At 47.4% G+C, this 20,879-nt stretch overlaps 1 protein-coding gene across 3 annotated transcripts in view; it reads right to left on the bottom strand.

Annotated features, from left to right (window-relative positions):
• Positions 1-20,879, bottom strand: part of LOC310756406 (complement C4-A-like) — a 58,400-nt gene that overhangs the window by 14,404 nt on the left and 23,117 nt on the right. For all 3 annotated transcript variants that reach the window (XR_014544856.1, XR_014544857.1, XM_083600297.1), the window contains exons 16-32: positions 20,076-20,147; positions 18,504-18,704; positions 17,502-17,613; positions 16,352-16,422; positions 14,766-14,905; positions 13,515-13,724; positions 11,828-11,879; positions 10,269-10,358; positions 9,465-9,668; positions 8,604-8,679; positions 6,684-6,840; positions 4,084-4,224; positions 3,182-3,353; positions 2,824-3,038; positions 1,901-2,059; positions 1,211-1,270; positions 286-379 (exon numbers count right to left, since the gene is read on the bottom strand). Coding sequence is in view for 1 of the 3 variants with exons in the window: in XM_083600297.1 (XP_083456423.1) it covers positions 286-379; positions 1,211-1,270; positions 1,901-2,059; positions 2,824-3,038; positions 3,182-3,353; positions 4,084-4,224; positions 6,684-6,840; positions 8,604-8,679; positions 9,465-9,668; positions 10,269-10,358; positions 11,828-11,879; positions 13,515-13,724; positions 14,766-14,905; positions 16,352-16,422; positions 17,502-17,613; positions 18,504-18,704; positions 20,076-20,147 (2,226 nt within the window). In the remaining 2 variants the exon portion in view is untranslated. The remainder of the gene's footprint in view (positions 1-285; positions 380-1,210; positions 1,271-1,900; positions 2,060-2,823; positions 3,039-3,181; positions 3,354-4,083; positions 4,225-6,683; positions 6,841-8,603; positions 8,680-9,464; positions 9,669-10,268; positions 10,359-11,827; positions 11,880-13,514; positions 13,725-14,765; positions 14,906-16,351; positions 16,423-17,501; positions 17,614-18,503; positions 18,705-20,075; positions 20,148-20,879) is intronic.

Genomic DNA, 20,879 nt, shown 5'->3' with positions numbered 1-20,879 from the left:
GTGGATAATTCAACGCCAAAGGCCCAGAGGAAATAATTTCTGCCTGGAGCCTAAAGACAAGTAACAAAGGTCCCAGGCGAGCCTCCCTGGGGAGAGCCTCCCCCAATTGAGGAGCCACCACTGATAAGGCCTGCTCTTGCACTGCAGCTCTCCAAACCTCTCGTGGATCGGGCTCACAGAGAAGGGCCTCAGAGGGCAATAGTGGAGCCCACGGTAATTAATGTGGAGAGCGGCAGTCTCCCCGATCGCAGAATTATAGAACTGGAATCTGAAGTCCAGACTTACGTGCACGCTGAAAAGAACCACTCACGTCCACCTGCAGCCCGAGAGTCTGGCACGAAGTGTTTTGCACAGCCAAGACGTGGTATTGCTTCAGGACCTGGAAGGGAGCAGAGACAGAAGAGGAGAGCTCCTCCTAGCTCTCAAGCTGTGCACTCGCAGTAGCGACACTGGAGTAAAGGTTTGTTCAGAGCCCAGGAGTCTAAGGAGGAGGAAGCTGGCAGGCTTCAGGTAGAAAGTGCGGCAGGGTAGGGGGCTGTAGTAGTAGTAGTAGTAGTAGTAGTAGTAGTAATAATAATAATAATAATTTATTATTTATACCCTGCCTATCTGGTTGGGTTTCCCCAGCCACTCTGGGCAGCTCCCAACAGAATATTAAAAATAGAATCAAACATTAAAAACTTCCCTAAACGGGGCTGCCTTCAGATGTCTTCTAGAAGTCATAGATAGTTGTTTATTTCCTTCACATCTGAAGAGAGGGCGTGCCACAGGGCGGGCGCCACTACCAAGAAGGCCCTCTGCCTGCTTCCCTGTAACCTCGCTTCTCGCGGTGAGGAAACTGCCAGAAGGCCCTCGGCGCTGGACCTCAGTGTCTGGGCTGAACAATGGTGGTGGAGACGCTCCTTCAGGTATACTGGGCCAAGGCCGTTTAGGGCTTTAAAGGTCAGCACCAACACTTTGAATTGTGGTTGGAAACGTACTGGGGGCCAATGTGGGTCTTTCAAGACTGGGGTTATTTGGTCTCGGTGGCCACTCCCAGTCACCAGTCTAGCTGCCACATTCTGGATTAGTTGCAGTTTCCGGGTCACCTTCAAAGGTAGCCCCACATAGAGCACAGTGCAGCCCTTCCTGAATATAAAGCTTATACAAATGAGAGAGAATCAGTTGGTATTAATTAAAAGCAAAGCAGACAAATTATGAAGCTACTCACGGTTAGAGTCCCTTTCCCCTTCCCTTCCACTTTCAGATGGATGTTACTTCCCATGGAAAACTAAAGGTGGGAGAAAAACGAGGAGGGAAAGTGAACGGCCAGGCTAAATAATACTGTAATACCCACACGGCGACAGCAGCCCCCAAGGTCCGCCTCATGAAGGGGCCTGTGGGACTATGGATTCTGAAGGGATCCCATGATCCACCCCAGGTCAGGCTGATCTGCCCAAATCGAATCAGGCAAGTGTCCGAAATCCTAGCTTGGCGGGAATCCATTGTCGGGATCTCTGCTCAGCCAAGCTGATAAAGCTTATCTTCCTCTGGCCAAGCCTTCAGAATCACCTCCCAACAAATAATTAACGACCTGAGCCTTTGATGAGGCTCCAAGGCATGTTCCCCCGGTTCAGCAGAGATTCCAGCAGCATACGGAAGTGATGAGATTTATGGCTTCATTGCAAAGTTTTATTTCTAAGCTACGCAGACAGCAAAGAAAAATACATCCTCTCTCTATGAAAGCAGAGAGCAACTGAACAACAAAGGAAACAGGAAACCAGTAAACATCACATCCGTCTCCTGCCTCCGTGAGACTTCCAACAGCCTGGAAGGTCTCTGGAATGTAAACAGAGTCCTGTGACTCCAAGCAGCTGCCCAGTGGCAAACAGAAACTAACATCCCTACTCCAAACCCTCACCTGAAGTTCTTCCTGGATCGGATCATTCGACCTCCCAAAGGTAAAGGACCTCGGCAAGCTTTTCCCGGGGATCCTGAGGGTCACTTTCAGCTCGTTGTCCTCCTCCTCGAAGGAGCTGATCCAATAGCGGGACAGAGCTTCTAGCGCCACCACTGTGTCCTGAAAGGAGAGAGAAGTGGGCCAGTTTATGAGATTTTGAGTGGGAAAACACAGCCTGCACTGGGCTAGTCCCCGAGAACTTGAGAAATGAGGGCCAGCAGCCACAAAGACTACCTTCCGTGCATTTGTCAAAGCGCCCTTGAAAGCCACCTGAGCTGGCAGTCATCAATAGTCCCTCCGTTTGGTAAGCATGGACCAATGGTACCAAATAGTATGGGAAACAGCCCTACTAGAAAAATTAACCAATAAACTGAAACTGACACGGGGACAAATAGAAGAAGAAGCCTTCACCCTGATATGGCTCCCCTTTATCACATACACAGCCCAACAAGATAACGACAAAAATCCACCAAAAGCATACAAATCAATATGGCTAACCTGATCCAAAACACCCACCCACCCCCACTCACACATGAAAACAACGACCACCACAGCCAACCACAAATGAACAACCACACCCTAGGCCAACCCCAACCTCTCTCACCACCAAAGGAACACAAGTGAACAGCAGAGGACCTGCACAAGCAACACTGACACCAAACCCTACATATAGTAAGTAAAATAGAAACATCGCCACCCAACCCCACCTATCTTCCCCCCCCCTCCACCTCTTGCCCCCTTTTCTTCCTAATGTCTCAACAAATGAAACTGATTTGCAAAAATGTTACATGGGGGAAAAAATAGGAGATAAGAGACATTGCACACACTTTGGTAAATCATGAAAATCCCTCCGTTTTGTAAACATGCCCTGTGGGAGACCATACCTGGGTCGATCTGAAGCCGCCCCCATAGTTTCTCTGCTCTGTCAGCCACCGAGCCACCTTGCCTGCTGATGCAATGTCGTTTTTCTGCAACAGGTAGAGAAGCCCGTATGCGGTGGCCTCCACCGTGATGGCTGAAGCAGGAGGCACCCGGTCAGCTTTCTTCTCATTCTGCCGCCGGTCTTTCTCCTCCACTGCCCAGAACATCATGGTGTTGTCTGGAAGAAGCATGAGAGGACAGAATGTAGGGGCTATGCAGATGCGATGTATTGGGGAAGGGGACGCACACGCGTGGCCAGGATCTCGTGCGTTAGCTCGGAATCTGAAAGGCCAGAGTTATATTGGGATTGAGGGTGATTACTTTTGTCCTCCGTAGCGAGACTCTTCAGGCGGACGCCGGCACTCATGATGGCTGACTTGTCGTCGGAAGCGATTGACAGGGCGTAGCTGGTGATGGCGACAGGGTATGGGCCCAGGGATTGATCCTCTAGCTTGAGGGAAAGGAAGGCAGTTGCCCGAGCCAGGCCGTGTCTCTGGAAGAGAAGGAAAAGCAAATATTGATTGATACGTACTTGAGTGTTTGTAGATTGCACTTTCCCGTAGGAGCACAGCAAGGTGGGACATGCAACATTACAGTGATGTCAAGGGAGGAGGGAAGGAAGGAGGTGGGGAGTCTTGCTGCCTGGGCAGGAAGAGGCAGGATCAGCCAGGTGTCAGGTGCCATGAGGGACAGAAACTTGATTGTGTTTGTTTTTTTAAAAAAGTTGAAAATTGAGATTCTGGGCCGGCTGGATTTCCATGTCCAGCATATTAGCTGGCTCTCCAGTGGTTTCTTAATATAATACAGTGGTACCTCAGGTTAAGTACTTAATTTGTTCCGGAGGTCCGTACTTAACCTGAAACTGTTCTTAACCTGAAGCACCACTTTAGCTAATGGGGCCTCCTGCTGCTGCCGCGCCACCGGAGCACGATTTCTGTTCTCATCCTGAAGCAAAGTTCTTAACCTGAAGCACTATTTCTGGGTTAGCGGAGTCTGTAACCTGAAGCGTATGTAACCCGAGGTACCACTGTAATAATAATAATAATAATAATAATAATAATAATAATAATAGTCACATAGTTGTTTATCTCTTTGACATCTGATGGGAGGGCATACCACAGGGCGGGAGCTACCACCGAGAAGGCCCTCTGCCTGGTTCCCTGTAACCTCACTGCACCTATTTCCCGCTTGCCCCGCCGCCGCAGCCTTCCCTTGCTTCTTACCAGTCGACTCAGCTGTTCCTGCTTCGCTGTTTCCTGCTCAGGATCCGACTCCTCCCCTTTGTACACAGCCAAGGCCTCCTGAAGCGCAATGGTGATGTATGCCGTGAGCGAGATGCCTCCATGAAGGCCGCCAACGCCACCCTGGGAAGGAAAGACAAGGGAACGCATGGCTGACGGAGAATCGATTCACACTTTCCAAGTCGCAATAGAAACCAAAACTCAGCCATCCTTTGAAATTTGCGCTCACCTGATTTTTGTGATGCAGTTTACAAAGTTTACAATAATAGTGTGCGTAAAAATGAAGATATTGGTGAAATGCATTATATTATGGGGAAAGTGCTTGCAAAAATGTGTACATAAACCAATGTGTTAATTAGGAGAAATTTGCATGAAAACGCCGGTGAGCTTTCATTAGGTTTGATTTTTTTTTTAAATGATATTTATTCAAAATTTCATCAATACATAAACAAAAACAAGAAAAACAGAAAAATACAGCAAAAAATAAAACAAGAAAAAAAAACCAAAAAAGAAAAAAGAAAAATACACATCTCAAATTACAACTTTTCATTTGCTTATTTCCTGAACTTCCTCACACCTCCCTTTTTGTATTCTAGTTTAATTCATTATTCCAGCAAATTCTTCCCATGTTTCTCAATTTTAATTTAAATAATTAATCTTCACAATCTATCTTGTTTATTAATTCAACATAACCTTTCCCTCTTTTAATTTAATCTGTAATTCAATTTACCTTAATCTCTTTAACCTTATCTTATCTTAAAAATCTTCAAATTTCAAAGTTTACGTCTTATTCATTCATATCTCCTTAAATCATTTCTACTAAAGCCAATTTAGTTCCTTTCCGGCATGTTCCCTGGTGTTTCATTAATGTTACACTGATTCCAAAATTAACAAAAGAATTTCCCTTGATATCTCTAATTTTTATCCAACGTCCCTTCTTCCTGGTTTCGGGTCATGTCAGTCCTTTCAGTCCATTACTTCCAGTCCATCAATCTGGTGTTCTAATATCCGAGGCCCTTAAGTCTCTTCTAGGCCCCTTCTGCACGATTTCTTGTCCTTGTTTGCGCTTACACACTTCTTTGTCTGTTGTTGATTTCTTAGGGAGTGGGTCTCCAGAGGTTTCCATCCAGTAATAGTTTCCCTTTTCCTCTGTCAGACTGGCCCCTTCCCCCCAGTCCCACTCCCTGTCATCTTTGTAGTCCAAAAAATATTTCTCCAAAAGATAGTTATTCACCTGTTTCATAGTCCCTCTAGAGTTAAGAGCTTCATTTACTTCAAACCCATCCCAGCACTCTCCAAGTTCAATCTTCCAGCGCAGTAACCTTTGTTCCTGCAGGACTTTGAATCCCTCCTTTTGTGTTGTTTGAGGAGTAATTACTGCCTCTTCCTTCTTCATCTGCCCTTGGACTTGTCTTGTCAAGCCAGTTTCTTGAATTGGTTGTTGTGTAACTTCTTTATCCTTATTCCCTGTTAAATCATATTCACTGGCGACAGCACACATCAAGTCCAATTTTTCATGCATCAAATTCATTTTGTCCTGCAGCTGCTGCAGCAGGGCATTTGTCATACCAAGGGCAGACACCAAACATTCCTTCCAACTCATTTCTGTTCAAGGTCAGACAGCAAGTCCCACGATCCAAAAACTTGCAGCTGTAGATCCCAGATAAACAGCAACAGCAAACTGACAGGCTCCCTCTAGGGGATACAATTTGTATCCACTTTTTTTTAAAAAAACGTATCCAACAAAGAAAGTTACTTTCGATTTCAAGTCCTTTCAATTTTCAAATACTTTGTATCTTTAAAATACAGAAATGCAGAAGGTAGCGTTGAAGTTAATTTGTTTCTCTTCTCTTTTTTTACCTATCTGTCAAAATACTCCACTTTCAATCAATGGACGTCACAAGCAATTTCTGTCCCGACACCCCGTCCCCAGGTTTGGGACGATGGAAACTTAGATTCCTTTACTCTCCTCCTGCAGGATTAGACAGTCAAATCCCACCCCCCCCTTTTCTCCTGCTTTCCAAGGGGGTTTTATTGGTTGTAGATGCAGGAAATTTCCAACTTTAAAGCAGTTTTCCAGGCTATTAGATTGCAAGGTCTTTGCTTCAATCTATATACAAAAAGCGGAAGGCAGACTTCCTGTTTAAACCTTCCCGCTTGTGCCTAATTCAAAAGTTTTTGCAAATTTCTTGATCCAATTCTCCGTTTTTACTCATGGGTACTTGATTTAGAGTCCGAATGTCATCAGGAAAAAGTCAGCGCTCTCCGGCGATGGCTGTGCGGCTTCCCTCCATGGAAATAGCGATCGGTTCGCAGCACCGCGCTGCTCACCCCACTTCACTCCAGAGCCCCAAAAAGGGGTTTCCTCGTGAGTAGGGGAGGTGCTCTTGGTGCTCTGCCGAACCCCACGTTCCCAGGCTTCTCCGCCTGGGATTTCTAGCGGGTCCCCGCCTTCGCCGCTGCGGGAAGACCCAATTTCCACGGAGCCCGTTCCTCCGATCGGAGGAACTCCGCCATTCGTCGTTGGCACTAACTCGGAAGTCATTAGGTTTGATTTTTTTAATGGTTGCTCAGGAGCTCACCTGCATCTCCCGATGATAGACAGGATGTGGGTCTTCGAAGGAACCATCCTCTTTTTGCTTACTCAGCAGCCACTGCACCGTCTCACGGATCTTGGCCTCATCCACCTCTTGGTACTCGCGGCTCAGAGTCAAAACTTTTGTCACGAAAGCCGTCAACCTGGAGGGAATGAGAGTCGGAGGACAGGCGAATAATCAGACACAGGTGTGGAGATGGTGTGCGCATGCACATCTGAACACTCGCATGCGCATCCAGGGCCCTTAATGGGAGCTCGTATTTAAAAAGGAGGCACTGCACATGGCTGCAGGGACTGCTCTGCTGACTTGGGGTGCCTCCAAGCGGTCAGCATTATGTCGGAGGTTTTTAAGCACATACCACGAAACTCAGAGTCCCCATCATTCATTTTGATGCTGCTAGAGCAGTCACGGGGATGTGGGTGGCGCTGTGGGTTAAACCACAGAGCCTAGGACTTGCCGATCAGAAGGTCGGCGGTTCGAATCCCCGCAACGGGGTGAGCTCCCGTTGCTCAGTCCCTGCTCCTGCCAGCCTAGCAGTTCGAAAGCACGTCCAAGTGCAAGTAGATAAATAGGTACCGCTCCAGCGGGAAGGTAAACGGCGTTTCCGTGCACTGCCCTGGTTTGCCAGAAGCGGCTTAGTCATGCTGGCCACATGACCCGGAAGCTGTACGCCAGCTCCCTCTGCCAATAAAGCGAGATGAGCGCCACAACCCCAGAGTTGTCCGCGACTGGACCTAATGGTCAGGGGTCCCTTTACCTTTTTAGAGCAGTCACAAGCAACTAATGCTGTTACAAAAGTCAGGTGCCTGCCCCTCTCTCTGCCGAGCGGTGGCAAGAGCCCATGGTGTCTCAGGCACACACGAGAATAGAATACACTGCGGAGACTGTAGTGCTTTAAGAAATAGGGCTCATTTGCCCGCTTAAACCTTCAGTCTGCATGGAAGGAGTCCAGATTTTATGGCATGGCCCAAAAAGCATTGCAGGCAACCTTGCCTCTTCTTGCCAAGATGGATCTCAGCCCTGCTTCCTCCCAGAAACCCTTGCTTCAAGCCTCCTTTTTCCTGTCCCCTCAAACACACACTCCATCACCTTGGTAACAGGATGCTAAAGGATTCTTCACCTCAAAGGCCCTTCAACACCTTTTTGTAACTGCTCTTCCCCTCCCAGGCAGCCAGATTGGTTTGCATAAGAGCCATGGCCTAGCCCCACAGTGCAAGGGGATTGGGATAAGGATTGATTAAGCAGGTCTAGTATGGGACCGATCACTGCAGATGGTGACAGCAGTCACGAAATTAAAAGATGCCTGCTCCTTGGGAGAAAGGCGATGGCAAACCTAGACAGCGTCTTAAAAAGCAGAGACATCACCTTGCCAACAAAGGTCCGTATAGTAAAAGTTATGGTTTTCCCAGTAGTGATGTATGGAAGTGAGAGCTGGACCATATAGAAGGCTGATCGCCGAAGAATTGATGCTTTTGAATTATGGTGCTGGAGGAGACTCTTGAGAGTCCCATGGACTGCAAGAAGATCAAACGTATCCATTCTTAAGGAAATCAGCCCTGAGTGCTCACTGGAAGGACAGATCCTGAAGCTGAGGCTCCAGTACTTTGGCCACCTCATGAGAAGAGAAGACTCCCTGGAAAAGACCCTGATGTTGGGAAAGATGGAGGGCACAAGGAGAAGGGGACGACAGAGGACGAGATGTTTGGACAGTGTTCTCAAAGCTACGAACATGAGTTTGACCAAACTGTGGGAGGCAGTGGAAGACAGGAGTGCATGGCGTGCTCTGGTCCATGGGGTCATGAAGAGTCGGACACGACTAAAGGACTAAACAACAAAGTATGGGACCATCCCAATAATCGCACCCAGAACCTCTCCTCCCACCTCCTTCGCAGCGCTGAGTCTCACCAGACACTGCTGGGGTGGGTGATCCAAGCTCCGTAGGATCCATCTGACTTCCGGAAGGTGAGGATCCGCTCATAGCCTGCAGTGCAAAAGGCAAGAGAACCCCACATCTATCATGGCTGCTTTGCTTCCTCTCTGCAAAACGTCCTCGTTTTAGTTTTAGTTTTGGCGGCATAGGGGTAAAGGAAGAAACAGGCCAGGATCCTTCAGGGGCCAGGCGTGAGTGAAGGCAGATCCTTAAAATGAACGAATGGATGCTGATTAAGTGGGAGATCCCCAGCTGATCCATGCTCTAGGGAAGTCTCTCTGAGCTTGAGGCCAAATGGTCCTCCTGCTTCCCTGCCCACCCCCCCAAATGGCCTGCTCCAATAGGTACATGGAGATGGACTGCAAGCCAGCATGGGGAGGTGGTGTTGTGGCGTCATGGGCACCAGCCAATCAGTGCTGCTACCTCTTTGGGCTACTGAGCTGTTAGCTAAGGATGAACGTGGCCAGTCTGTTTATATATACAGTGGTACCTCGGGTTAAGTACTTAATTCGTTCCGGAGGTCCGTTCTTAACCTGAAACTGTTCTTAACCTGAAGCGTCACTTTAGCTAATGGGGCCTCCTGCTGCTGCTGAGCCGCCAGAGCCCAATTTCTGTTCTCATCCTGAAGCAAAGTCCTTAACCCGAGGTATTATTTCTGGGTTAGCGGAGTCTGTAACCTGAAGCGTATGTAACCTGAAGTGTATGTAACCCAAGGTACCACTGTAATGTTATAGTATGCTTTTCCTGGTGAAAATTGCAGGTGTGTAAATTACCGTGGCGTGTGCAGTGATTTGTAAGTTAATACAGTTCTCCCAGCATGCATCATTGCTCATCACCTGAACGGAGGTTTTCCAGTGCTTTTTCCTTGCTCTCTGGTTTCAGGTGCAGCCACTGCTCTGTCTTGTCCAGGTACTGCATGGCATAGACTCCGGGGGCCAGCAGGACCATGGTTTGCTCCCCGCATCCCTGGGGAACCCTCAGCAGAGACGAGAGGCCGTCCGGGGTCAGGGAACTCTGAAGGACGTCAGCAGGCACTGAGCCTGGTGGCCCAAGGCAAAACAATGGTTCAGAACACGGCACGGGCCAGCGAGGGAAAACAACAAAACTATTTCCCATCTCCCCCCTACCACAACCCTGGCCAACTTCTATGCTTTTAAAACAATGTTTGCACAAGGCCCGGGCCACAGCAACACAGTCCATTTAAAGCACTGTGGCACCACCTTGAACTGTCATGGCTTCCTGCAAAGGATTATGGGAGGTGCAGTTTGCTAAAGGAGACTATTCCCCTCCCAAATTTCCCTGTGAAGAGGAATTGATTGTTAAGCCATGCTAGGAATTGTAGCTCTGGGAGGGGAACAGGGGTCTCCCTCAACAAACAGAAAAATAGGTATTATTATTATTATTATTAGTTTGTTTAAGGTGCTGATAAATCTCTGTTGGAGACCCACAGCGTCCCCTGCTTGCTTGATCCAAACCGGTTTAAGTCTGCCATGCCAGTGTGCCACTACAATCTGGAAATCTTTTAACTGCCAGCTGGAGAACAAGTGAAGCTAAAGGAAGGTTTGGAATCAAGATTCCTGCATTGCAAGGGCTTCCAACTCTACAATTCTATTATTCCCTCTCTGGCTTGTTTCTTGCACCTGTCAAACGGACGCTCATCTTGAAGTCGCTGCCGGGAATGGCGTTGGAGGGAATCTCGCCTGAAATCTCCACCGTTCTGGTGCGCCCATCTGTCTCGAACGGGGGGGGGGGGGCGAGAAGGAAAAACATTTAGCTCCTCACCACTGCAAGCCAACAGCTTCTGCAGCTCTTCCGAAGAATTTAGGGATCTGGGATTCGCAGCCTCCCCCCTTGGCCAGCCCAGACTACTATGGTCTGTATACTTCCTGGAAACATCAGGCAGCCTCCCCAAAAAGCCTGTTTGAAATTTCCTTAGAGCAGCTAAGTTCCTGTGCATAAAGAATGTGAGAAGAGCTCTGTAGCAGGATCAGGCCATGGGCCCATCATAATGCAGCACCCTGTTCTGACAATGGCAAACCCAGATGCATTTTGGGTAGCCCTATAATGGAACAGTGACACTCCTCATGTTCTAGCTCACAAGACGTCTCTGTTGCTTTGTAATCCTTTCCTTTCCAACAGCCAAGCATTTGGATGATCCTAGATATAATAAATCATAATAATTTGGGAGATGGCCACTATACACTATACACCTAAGCCCTTTGTGGTTTAGGGGCCTCGTATCTACGGGACCGCCTCTCCTGGTATGCCCTGCAGAGGACCTTAAGGTCCATGAATAACCATAGTTTAGAGGTCCCAGGCCCTAAGGAATGACTATCCTCTACCAGGGCCTTTTCAGTGATGGCTCCGACCTGGTGGAATGCTCTGTCCCATGAGACTAGTGCCCTTCAGGATTTAACCTCCTTCCGTCGGGCCTGTAAGACAGAGCTATTCCACCTGCCCTTTAATTTGAATTCAGCCTGATCTTTTATTTCCCTTCTCTTCCCTCCCCCTCCCCTTTTATGAAGATCATTCGCTCTGAGACCTCACAGCTAATTCTCCCCTGGCCTCCTCGCTGGCCCAAGTAGGACCAATTCAGCCAGCTAGCCCTGGGGATTATCTAATACTTATTTCCCCTAAACTGATTTTTGAATTTTGAATTTTATTGTTAATCATGTTTTTATACTATATTTTATGCTGCTTTTATAATTAAGTGATTTAAATTTGTTGTTAGCCACCCTGAACCCGGTTTTTGAACCGGGAAGGGCGGGGTATAAATAAAAAATTATTATTATTACTATTATACTGCGTATGCTACTCTCCAAATAGAGGCAGGCAAGAGTGCAGGCTCTCTGCTCACAAGCTCCCATCTTCCAAACCACAAGTGCAAGAAATATCATCAATGCTGGAAGGGACTCTTGAATACTAGCCATGCTGGCGGGGGGGGGGGGCACATCTGGAGGGTCTCAGGTGCCCCCTCCTTATCTGACTTCTCTTTTGAGGTTGGGGGTTTCTTTTTACTTTCTCCATTTTTTTAAAGGATGCTCACCTGCTATCAAGCTATGGGTGACAGGGGGAAATAACCCATGTAATGCTTTGGGTGTGGTGTATGCATGCGTGTTCCGTATTTAAATGCCAAGAGCTGTTTCTGCATCACCCAACCTCGGGAACTGTGTTTCAGATCTGTGTTCAAGTCTCCTACCTTTACTATCCAGGGAAACGGAATATTCCTCCACCTGGACGGCACCCTCTTTCTGCAAATGAAGAAGAATTGGAATAACGCTAAGAGGACCTGGAAATTAATTTAATTGGAAGTATAATTGCTCATTTATCTTCAGTTGGACGGAAGAATGAAAGGAGTCTGTGAACTTGCCAAGCAACTGATAAGGTTCATTACTGAGTCATCAGCAATTCGACAGACCACTCCTCTTCCCAGGCTGAGGGGAAATGGTGAAAACAGGTTATTCACTGGGACAGAGGGATTTTTGCAGCTGTTGTTAAAGTTGCAAAACAACAGAGCAATGGAGAAATTTCTGAAACAACCATGGGATATCAGCTTTGCCCAAGACATGATGGATAACAGCAACAACAGGGGGAAAGAAGGACATAACATCTTATGAGGACAGGAAGAAATACCACAGAAAGAATAATTGCCACACACAGGAAGAACAAGGATATAGTTTGAGTTCCTCACTTGTAGTTTTATAAATCATTTGATGTGTTAACACGAATAGAAGTTATTAATATTGCAGTTGCTGAATAAGAAGTTATTATTTTGAAAGGAATGTAATGGAAATTAAATAAGATTTTGGAACGCAGAAATAAAGCAAATAATCAAGCCATCAATTCTAGCACTTGGGGGACCACCTTATCTAAATTATATAATTAGGTATTTGAACTATTGGAATTATATTATAAAGGGGTATTGTTATAATGAGGCTATTATTCGATTGTAATCGAAAACTAATAAAATTATCAAAAAATGAAGAAGACTTGGGTGCATGTCACCATAAGAGCCAGAGTGGGGCAGCTGGCTGGTCTCCAGTGTGGAAAATCCAGCTTTGAATCCTTGCCTAGCCATTAAGTTCCTTGGAAAGCCCACCCTGTGGAACGCCCTCCCATCAGATGTCAAGGAAATAAACAACTATGTGACTTTTAGAAAACATCTGAAGGCAGCCCTGTTGAAGGAAGTTTTTAATGTCTGGTGTTTTATTGTATTTTTAATACTTTGTTGGAAGCCGCCCAGAGTGGCTGGGGAAACCCAGATGGGTGGAGGTATAAATAATAATATTGCAACTACTCTATTCCAAACTTAAAAATTGAAAGTGTAATGATTCCTCAACATCAGCTTCGTTGGACTGGTCGTGTTGTGCAGATGCCTGGTTATTTACTTCCAAAGCAACTATTCTATTCCAAACTTAAAAATGGAAAGCGTAATGCTGGTGGTCAACAAAAGAGGTTTAAAGGCTGTCTCAAGACAAATCTAAAAAAATGTAGTATAAACAACAACAACAATTGGGAAACACTGGCCTGCGAGCACTCCAGTTGCAGAACAGCCTTTACCAAAGGTGTCATGGGCTTTGAAGACACTCGAACTCTGGATGTAAGGGAGAAACGTGCTAAGAGGAAGGCACACTGGGCAAATCCGCACCGTGATCAACTCCTGCCCGGAAACCAATGTCCCCACTGTGGAAGGATGTGTGGATCCAGAATTGGCCTCCACAGTCACTTACAGACTCACTGTTAAAACAGTGTTTATGGAAGACGATCTTACTCGGCTATGAGTGATCACCAAAGGAGAAGAAGAAGGAGGAGGAGGAGGAGGTGGGCCCAGAGTGGTGGTGGTCTTAGGAGCAGAAAAACATTCCCTGCGATGAAAGGCCTCTTACCTCGACCCTCAGTTTCTTGGAGACTTTGTCCCCTCCCCCGAAGCCACCAAGGGCAACGACCGTGATGGGGATGTCGGCCGCTCCCATGGGAACCAACACGAAGGGGATGGGGACCGCAGAGTTCCCGGGCACCTCCACCCGCTGCTTCCGTGCTGGGCCTACAGTGGCAGGAGAGCAGAGGCCGTCATGGGGCTCCAGGTATACTGACACCTAGAAAGGGGACAAAAGAAAGAATCAGGAGGCAGAAGAATCCGATCAAGCAGCATTCAACTGAGTTTTTTTTACTCAGGGCTGACCTGCTGAAACTGACACGCCTTGCTTTTCGGCGGGTTTTCTCCAAGTAAAAATTACCGTATTTTTCACTCTATAAGATGCACGAGACCACAAGACGCACCTAGTTTTTGGAGGAGGAAAACAAGAAAAAAAATATTCTGAATCTCAGAAGCCAGAACAGCAAGAGGGATCGCTGTGCAGTGAAAGCAACAATCCCTTTTGCTGTTCTGGCTTCTGGGATAGCTGCGCAGCCTGCATTCGCTCCATAAGACGCACACACATTTCCCCTAACTTTTTAGGAGGGGAAAAAGTGAGTCTTATAGAGCAAAAAATACGGTAATTGAATAGACCGTGGATACACAGGTGGAGTTTATTTTATTTTTTCAAATATAGATTCTGAAAGGTGCGTGTGCACGGCCTGCTTTCCTTTCTGGTAAACAGGTTTCGCAAGTTTCGGTACCGTTTTGAAAACCTGTAATGCCTATTTTGGCCACAGGCAACGGCGGGATGATATATATAAATAAAATGAACCACAGCCAATGACAGGCAGTGCCGCCTCCTGATTGGTTGAAAGTAAGAAGGCAGGTAGGCGGGAGCAAGCGGAGGTTGGTGGGGCAGCGATCCATCTGCCCCCATGCTTATCAGCCACAAGCCTTTCTTATTTGCCCTCTCCAGCTACTTCATTGCAATGACTGCCCAGAAATCTTCTGTGGAACCGGCTCCACTCTTTCTGTTCCTGCCTCATGTCGTTTGCCTTGGCTTTTTTGGGCTGACAGCAGTTCCCAGGGACTCACATAGGAAGCTGTCAGGTCACCTCAGTGTTGTCTGCACTGTCTGGCATCAGTCCTTCTGGGTTTCCAGACAGGGTATGGTCCCTAGCAGAGGCGCTAGGTGGTGGAGCAGGGGCCTTCTGCACCCAAAGCAGGTGACCTGTGCAGGCACAGGATCAGCGGAAGGGGGAGGCTTTCCTTTGCTTACGCTGATGGGCTCAGGCTGGTAGTTGTAGAGAACCGGCTGAAGCTCGATCTGTTCAAACTGCTTCACTGAGTAGGGCAGCCGGAGAGAGATGTGGAAGTTCTGGAAGACTCTGACCCGAACGGGTTCTGAGACGCAGATGCCTGAGAGAACGAGAAAGAATGAGCCCCCAGTGAAGGAGGAGGGAGGGAGGGAAATATGGGCAGTCGGATAACCGGAGGGAATTACATTTCCTGGTTGTACTTTTTTGCAGGAGACACGGGATTAAGAAAAGATCAGAACAGCAACACAGACTTCCAGAACTGAGCTGAAAGCTGCCATTTTGCTGGCAGGTCCCTGGCACAGATATTATTTTATCATTGTCCTTATTATTAATTGCTCGCACTGGGACCCTAAGGTGTATATTTTCCGAGCACAATGTTGGTGCTGACCTTTAGAGCCCTAAATGGCCTCGGACCAGTATACCTGAAAGAGCGTCTCCACCCCCATCATTCAGCCTGGACACTGAGGTCCAGCGCCGAGGGCCTTCTGGAGGTTTCCTCACTGCAAGAAGTAAGGTTACATGGAACCAGGCAGAGGGCCTTCTTGGTAGTGGCACCCACCTTGTGGAATGACCTCCCATCAGATGTCAAGGAAATAAACAACTATCTGACTTTTAGAAGACATCTGAAGGCAGCCCTGTTTAGGGAAGTTTTTAATGTCTGATGTTTTATCTCTTTTTATTATTATTAATATTCTGTTGCGAGCTGCCCAGATAGGCGGGGTATAAATAATAAATTATTTTTATTATTATTTAGGTAGGTTCTAAAAATATACACCTCAAGGTAAAGAGGTGTGCCTTCCACATTCGCCAAAAGCTGTATAATGAAGGTGCCAAGCCTTCTCCTGGATAACTCACTCTCCCCACAGAATTCAAGGGCACAACCCCTACTTGCCTGCCATTGGCTGCCACCCCGTATGAATGTGTTCAATTTGTGCCATGTGCGATGCCATGTACACCTAAAAATGCACCTCTGAAGCTTTACTGAGGTGCCTGTCGATCAAGGAGGTGAGACTGGTGAGCACACAAACGCGGGTCCTTTTTGGTGGTGGCTGCACTGTTGCTGAAGGGAATTTCATTGGACATCCGGCAGGCCCTGAGAATTGTGGCTTTTAAAAAGGCCTTAAAGATTCATTTCTTTGCTGAAACCTTCAGTAAATTAAAGAGATTTGAGCTGCATGATTACTATTTTGGATCGATTTGGATAGTTTTTCTATATTTTGCTGGCATAATGCTGGCTTTTGGGTGTTTAGTACTGATTGCAATGCTGTTTTGTTCAGTTATATATATATTTTTTTAAGTATTTCATTGCATGCTGATATCAGATTGTGAACTACTTTGAGAAGACATGCCATTTGTAGAAAGCAGTAAATAATAATAGAGGCTTATGCAGCATGGCAGAATGGGTTGGGTGTTATGATGGGTTTGTGTAGTCAGTTGAATGAAAATGGATGAATTAAACCCTGAAAGGGATAAATGAGTATTTAAGGTACCAGCAGCTAGAGAGTACAGTGTTTTGGTCCTAGAAATACAAAAATGCCCAGCTCACCATTCGTATTAGACATGCTAACAGCCTGGATCTCCCAGGTGGTGATGGAATCAGGAAGAAGCACGTTTGTCCTGTGGGAGACAGAAATGGGGCGTAAATATACTGAGAGAGGCAGGAAGGGACCAACATGGCGGAAGAGTAAGCCAATCACGTGGGGCCCATTGTGTAAATATTGTATTTAAAGCAGACATTCTGGGGGAACTTCCATTCCTCCTCACCACTATGAGCTGAATAAAGAGCATGAAATCCACTCTCGACTCCGAGTATATTTCAAGAACCAAGCCTCAGATGACCAAGCCCAGTCATCTTAGACCTGCCACATCCACACAATGTCTTGAAAGCACCCTTATTCTACTCGTGGAGATTCCTGGGAAGTACAGCATGTAAAAGGATGTCAGGAACTGTAGCTCTGCAAAAGAGCTATAATTTCCTCAAATTCTTTTGGGAATTATAGGGACAGAGCTACCTAAACTGAATAGCAACTTATTCATGTATGCAACTATAGTGGCAAGAATGTTGCTCGCCCAAAAATGGAAAGAAGCAGAAGTCCCAGCAAAAGAAGAATGGATAGATAATCTAATGGAGTATGCAGAAATGGCAAAACTTACCAGAAGAATAAGAAATCAAGACAACAAACTTTATAAAAGAATGGAAATGGTTCATTGAGTATTTACATATAAACAGTAAACAGATAAGAACATTGGCGGGATTATTGTAATAACCTGCAGTTTCATAAGCATATATTTAAAGAAGATGAATAAATGAACAAATTAAGTTAATTTGGATATGCAGAAGATATTAAAAATAAATGTAAGGAACTGCAGAAAGAGGAGGAAGGAAGCCAAGTTTTGAAAGGATAAAATGATTGTAAAATTAGTGAAATGTATAAACCTGAAAAGCATAAATAAAATAATTTAAAAAGGAACTGTAGTTTTGCAAGATCAGCAAGCCAGTAGTTTTGGGGGGCAGGGCATCACGGGAGATGATGCTATAGCATACAAACTATACGCCACAACAGCTACCGTGGGAGTCAGAATTCATTGCTGATCTACAGCAAATCACGCAGAGATCTCTCAGCAGATCCTGGTCTTCTGTCTACCTACCTTCTGTTCCCAGGATGCCTTGAGGCCCAGCTCTCTGACCTACTTACGTGAAGGTCCGCTCCACATCGTACGATTTCCAGAGCCAGCTCTCAGGGAAGACGCTCCGCAACTGAATGAACTCCTCATCGAATAAGTCCTCTTCCATCTCCTGGGTTTGTGCTGCAGGGAAAGAGGAGGTTCCATGTTGAGAGCTGGGCTGAGGGATAGAGTTTGTACCCCTTCTCTGCCTTCCCTTCTCCTGAAGAAATCTCACAAGGCAGCAGAGGTTTTGGATCAGAGTCTTCCTTCTCCTAGATGGGCTACTTTCTCAGGTGGGTGAGCCCCATCTGCCCCTGTGAGAAACTTTGATAATATGGCACCCTGAGCGAGGCCACAATTTTGCAACCCCCAAGTGGGTGTTCTCAGTTATCAATTTTTTCAATTTTGCGTATGCCCCCTCGGTTCAGTGCCTTGTGTGGGGGAACTACAACTAATCTAGAACGTGGCAGCTAGACTGGTGACTGGGAGCGGCCGCCGAGACCATATAACACCGGTCTTGAAAGACCTACATTGGCTCCCAGTATGTTTCCGAGCACAATTCAAAGTGTTGGTGCTGACCTTTAAAGCCCTAAACGGCCTCGGTCCAGTATATCTGAAGGAGCGTCTCCTCCCCCATCGTTCTGCCCGGACGCTGAGGTCCAGCACCGAGGGCCTTCTGGCGGTTCCCTCATTGCGAGAAGCCAAGTTACAGGGAAGCAGGCAGAGGGCCTTCTTGGTAGTGGCGCCCTCCCTGTGGAACGCCCTCCCACCAGATGTCAAAGAGAACAACAACTGCCAGACTTTTAGAAGACATCTGGAGGCAGCCCTGTTTAGGGAAGCTTTTACTGTTTGATGTATTGCAGTATTTTAAAAAAAAATTGGAAGCCACCCAGAGTGGCTGGGGAAGCCCAGCCAGATGGGCGTGGTATAAATAAATTATTATTATTATTATTATTATTATTATTATTATTATTATTATTAACTGCCCGTGCCACCCTATATCTGGCTAGGCTCCCAATCTCTCGACTCACTCCGTCCAAGGCTGTGGGACCCCCAGGATTTGCGCCGTAGGCCTGCAGCAACTTTGCAGCAATCAAGGAAGGCTTGGCGACACTGCTGGGAGCCTGGGCCCTGGATCCGCTTGGCACGGTCCTCGCACGTCAGCTTTTGGCGCAGCAACACCATGCCCCCCTGGCAACACCGCCGAAGCTCTGGGGTTTGGTACTTGGAAACTGCAGAGAGGAAAGGAGGACCAAAAAGCGAATGACTGGGTGGGTGGGAAAGGAAAGCCAGGAGAGAGAAAGCAAAATAAACACAGCCACTTTCCCTTCTGTGAAGTTCAGGCCTCTTTCACATTATTGCAAGGACAGAAGAGTTGTACGTAGGAAGGAAACCGAGGAGGAACTGATTTGCGCGCTCCAAAGCTAAGCATTTAAAGGTAAAGGTAAAGGGACCCCTGACCATTATGTCCAGTTGTGGCCGACTCTGGGGTTGCGGCGCTCATCTCGCTTTATTGGCCGAGGGAGCCAGCGTACAGCTTCCGGGTCATGTGGCCAGCATGACTAAGCCACTTCTGGCGAACCAGAGCAGCACACGGAAACGCCGTTTACCTTCCCGCCGGAGCGGTACCTATTTATCTACTTGCGCTTTTGACATGCTTTTGAACTGCTAGGTGGGCAGGAGCAGGGACCGAGCAACGGGAGCTCACCCATCGCGGGGATTCGAACCGCCGACCTTCTGATCGGCAAGTCCTAGGCTCTGTGGTTTAACCCACAGTGCCACCGCGCTGAAAAGACACATGGTGCTTCGTTTTCAAGAGAATGGCGTGCAAGTTCTGTTACGTACAGCAGAACTTGACGGGAAGCACAGGCCCTCCAAACCATTTGCCCAGATTGCAAGCACAGAAAACAGTAGAACTAGCTGAAAGGCAACACATGGAGATCTACATCAATGGTTGCAGCGTACCCCTAATTATAATTCTTGCACAATTATGATATTATTGTACAATCTTAGAAGGTTGCATCATCTTGGAAGGGTGAATGGCTGTGACTGACGGATGTCAGACTGACTGATGGGTGTCAGATCTACCAACGACATTAGGGAGTTGCTGGTCTTAACTGGGTTGTTATAACAATTGCCACTTTAAGAAACTTTTGCTTTCTTTTCCCTCCTCCCTCCCCTTTCTTTTTCCTCTTGTGTCGTGTCTTTTTCGACTGTAAGCTTTTTCGATCTTCACTCCGAGTGCCCCTTTGGCTAAATAAATGGACAATGAATAAACAATAGCAAACACATGATTAAAAAACCCAGGTAGAGTGTTTCAAAGGTGTCAGAGGGTGTGCCTCAGTTGAATCTGACCTCAGCACTGGCAATGGGGCAGCATCCTCTGCCACGCCTGAGGGGAGTAGACTGGCATTGGGGCACAGAATGGGCCCCACGGGGGACACACAGCTCTATCTCTGCCACCTTGCCACTACTCCCTGCCCTCCTGCATCTGCCACCTGAGGCAGGCGCTTCATTATGCCTCAAAGTAGAGCCGGCCCTGGAGGCGTCCTCCATTTCCCACCCCCTCAGGGTTGTCGCCCCTCTTCCCTCACGTCACTTACGCTTCTTCTGGAGCTCTTTGTGGAACTCCAGTGAACGCTTCTTCCGGGAAGCATCAGTGCTGCACCCATGTGCTAGAAGAACAGAAAGAACAAGGTGCTAATCGGAATTATAGGTGCCGAAATCCCAAGGGAGCAGAAAAGACTTTTTATGTATGCGACGACAGCTGCGCGGATGCTGTCAGCTCAGAGATGGGAAGAAGATAAAGTCCCTACCAGAGAAGAATGGCAAATGAAGCTATTGGATTATGCTGAAATGGCAAAACTGACCAGAAAGCTCAGGAAAGCCACTTCCGCCTAAGGAGGAGGTGGGGTTGCGGGCTTCACGGCTCCTCCCACGTGCGCGGCTGGCGGAAGCCTGCCCCGCGCGATTGGGAGGATTCCCGGCTGCATCATCCCCTGGCCAGCCAATCGGCTGGCTCGAGGGGCGTGACCTGCCCTATTTAAGGCCTGATGCGGCCAGGGATCTCCCTCTTTGCTGCCCGTCAGCTGTTCCTGCTTTTCCCACCCTCCCGCCCTATAAGGTTTTAATTCCTTGACCTTGCTATGGACCGTGGTTGGTCACCGTTGAGGGGCCTGGTAGGAATTTTTCCACTTGGCAAATTGGCACCAGCCACTTGGTTTTTGCCCACCTCGTAGCAAATCGTCACAACTTTCTGGGTATTGGCGGTTAGGGCTTGGTATTGATCTGTAGATGTAAGAGGGGAGGTAGCGCCATCATCTGCCCCACAGATTGAAGGGTAGTCCGTTAAAGGATTTCGGGGGGCGTGGCCCTTTCCGAAGCCTAAGGAGGTTAGGGCCTAAGGC

The sequence above is a fragment of the Podarcis filfolensis genome (genome assembly GCF_964270895.1).
Source record: "Podarcis filfolensis genome assembly, chromosome: 2".
NCBI lineage: Eukaryota > Metazoa > Chordata > Lepidosauria > Squamata > Lacertidae > Podarcis > Podarcis filfolensis.
The sequence above is the reverse complement of the archived record's forward strand: the minus strand, read 5'-3'. Positions and strand labels throughout refer to the sequence as shown.